Source organism: Trachymyrmex cornetzi, unplaced genomic scaffold, assembly GCF_001594075.2.
Source record: "Trachymyrmex cornetzi isolate Tcor2-1 unplaced genomic scaffold, Tcor1.1 scaffold235, whole genome shotgun sequence".
In the NCBI taxonomy this organism is placed as follows: domain Eukaryota; kingdom Metazoa; phylum Arthropoda; class Insecta; order Hymenoptera; family Formicidae; genus Trachymyrmex; species Trachymyrmex cornetzi.
The window spans coordinates 132,973-133,864 of NW_017297008.1; the positions used below are offsets into that span (position 1 = coordinate 132,973).

At 42.2% G+C, this 892-nt stretch overlaps 1 protein-coding gene across 1 annotated transcript in view; it reads right to left on the reverse strand.

Moving 5' to 3' along the window:
* LOC108761002 (uncharacterized) overlaps positions 1–892 on the reverse strand; it is a 9,049-nt gene that overhangs the window by 7,876 nt on the left and 281 nt on the right. The window contains exons 2-3 of the mRNA XM_018507319.1: positions 508–890; positions 13–390 (exon numbers count right to left, since the gene is read on the reverse strand). Coding sequence (XP_018362821.1) covers positions 13–390; positions 508–890 — 761 coding nt within the window. The remainder of the gene's footprint in view (positions 1–12; positions 391–507; positions 891–892) is intronic.

The following is an 892-nucleotide window of genomic DNA, read 5'->3' on the forward strand; positions in this document are numbered from 1 at the left end:
TGTTTATTCGACTTGTGAATACAATAAACCACTTCACTAAGTTTTTTTACTATAGAGTATGGACCTTCCCAACTACACTGTAATTTAGGAGCCTTTCCTTTAATTCTTCGAGGATTATACAACCACACTCGCTGCCCTACTTCGAAATCTATTCGTCTGGTCTTTTGATCATACCAGGATTTTGTCTGTGAAGATTTAATATCTAGACGTTTCCTTACGTCTTCATGGAGTTCCTCCAGCCTTCTTTTTACCTTACCGGAATACCCCTCAAATGAATCTGACCTCTCTTCATCAGGTGGATTACCACGTAATAAATCCATTGGTAATCTGAGATCCTGCGCAAGATAAAGCTCCGCCGGAGACACACCAGTGGTCTCATGCTTAGAGGTTCTATACGCCAGTAAATATAGCGGAATCCATCTGTCCCAATCTTTCTGGTTTTCCGAGATGAATTTCGCTAAATAGTTGGAAATTGTGCGATGTTGACGTTCTACTTGTCCATCTAACTGTGGATGAAGAGGGGTCGTCCTCGTCTTTTTAATCCCTAAAATATGCGACAGCTCACGGAAGACCCGCGACTCGAAATTCCTTCCCTGATCAGTATGAACTTCAAGAGGAACTCCATGCCTGGAAATAATCTGATTTAAAAACGCTTCCGCAATAGTTTTTGATCTAATATTTTTTAAAGGAACAGCCTCTACCCATTTAGAAAAACAGTCTACAACAACTAGCAAATACTTATTCCCGGAAGAGGTCACGGGCAGAGGACCAAGAACGTCCATCTGCACTCTCTCGAAAGGCGCTCCAACGTTGTAAACCTGCAGAGGAGATTTTCCCTTTTTAGGAGGACCCTTTCTTGCCGAACATACCTTGCAAGTTTTACACCACTCCT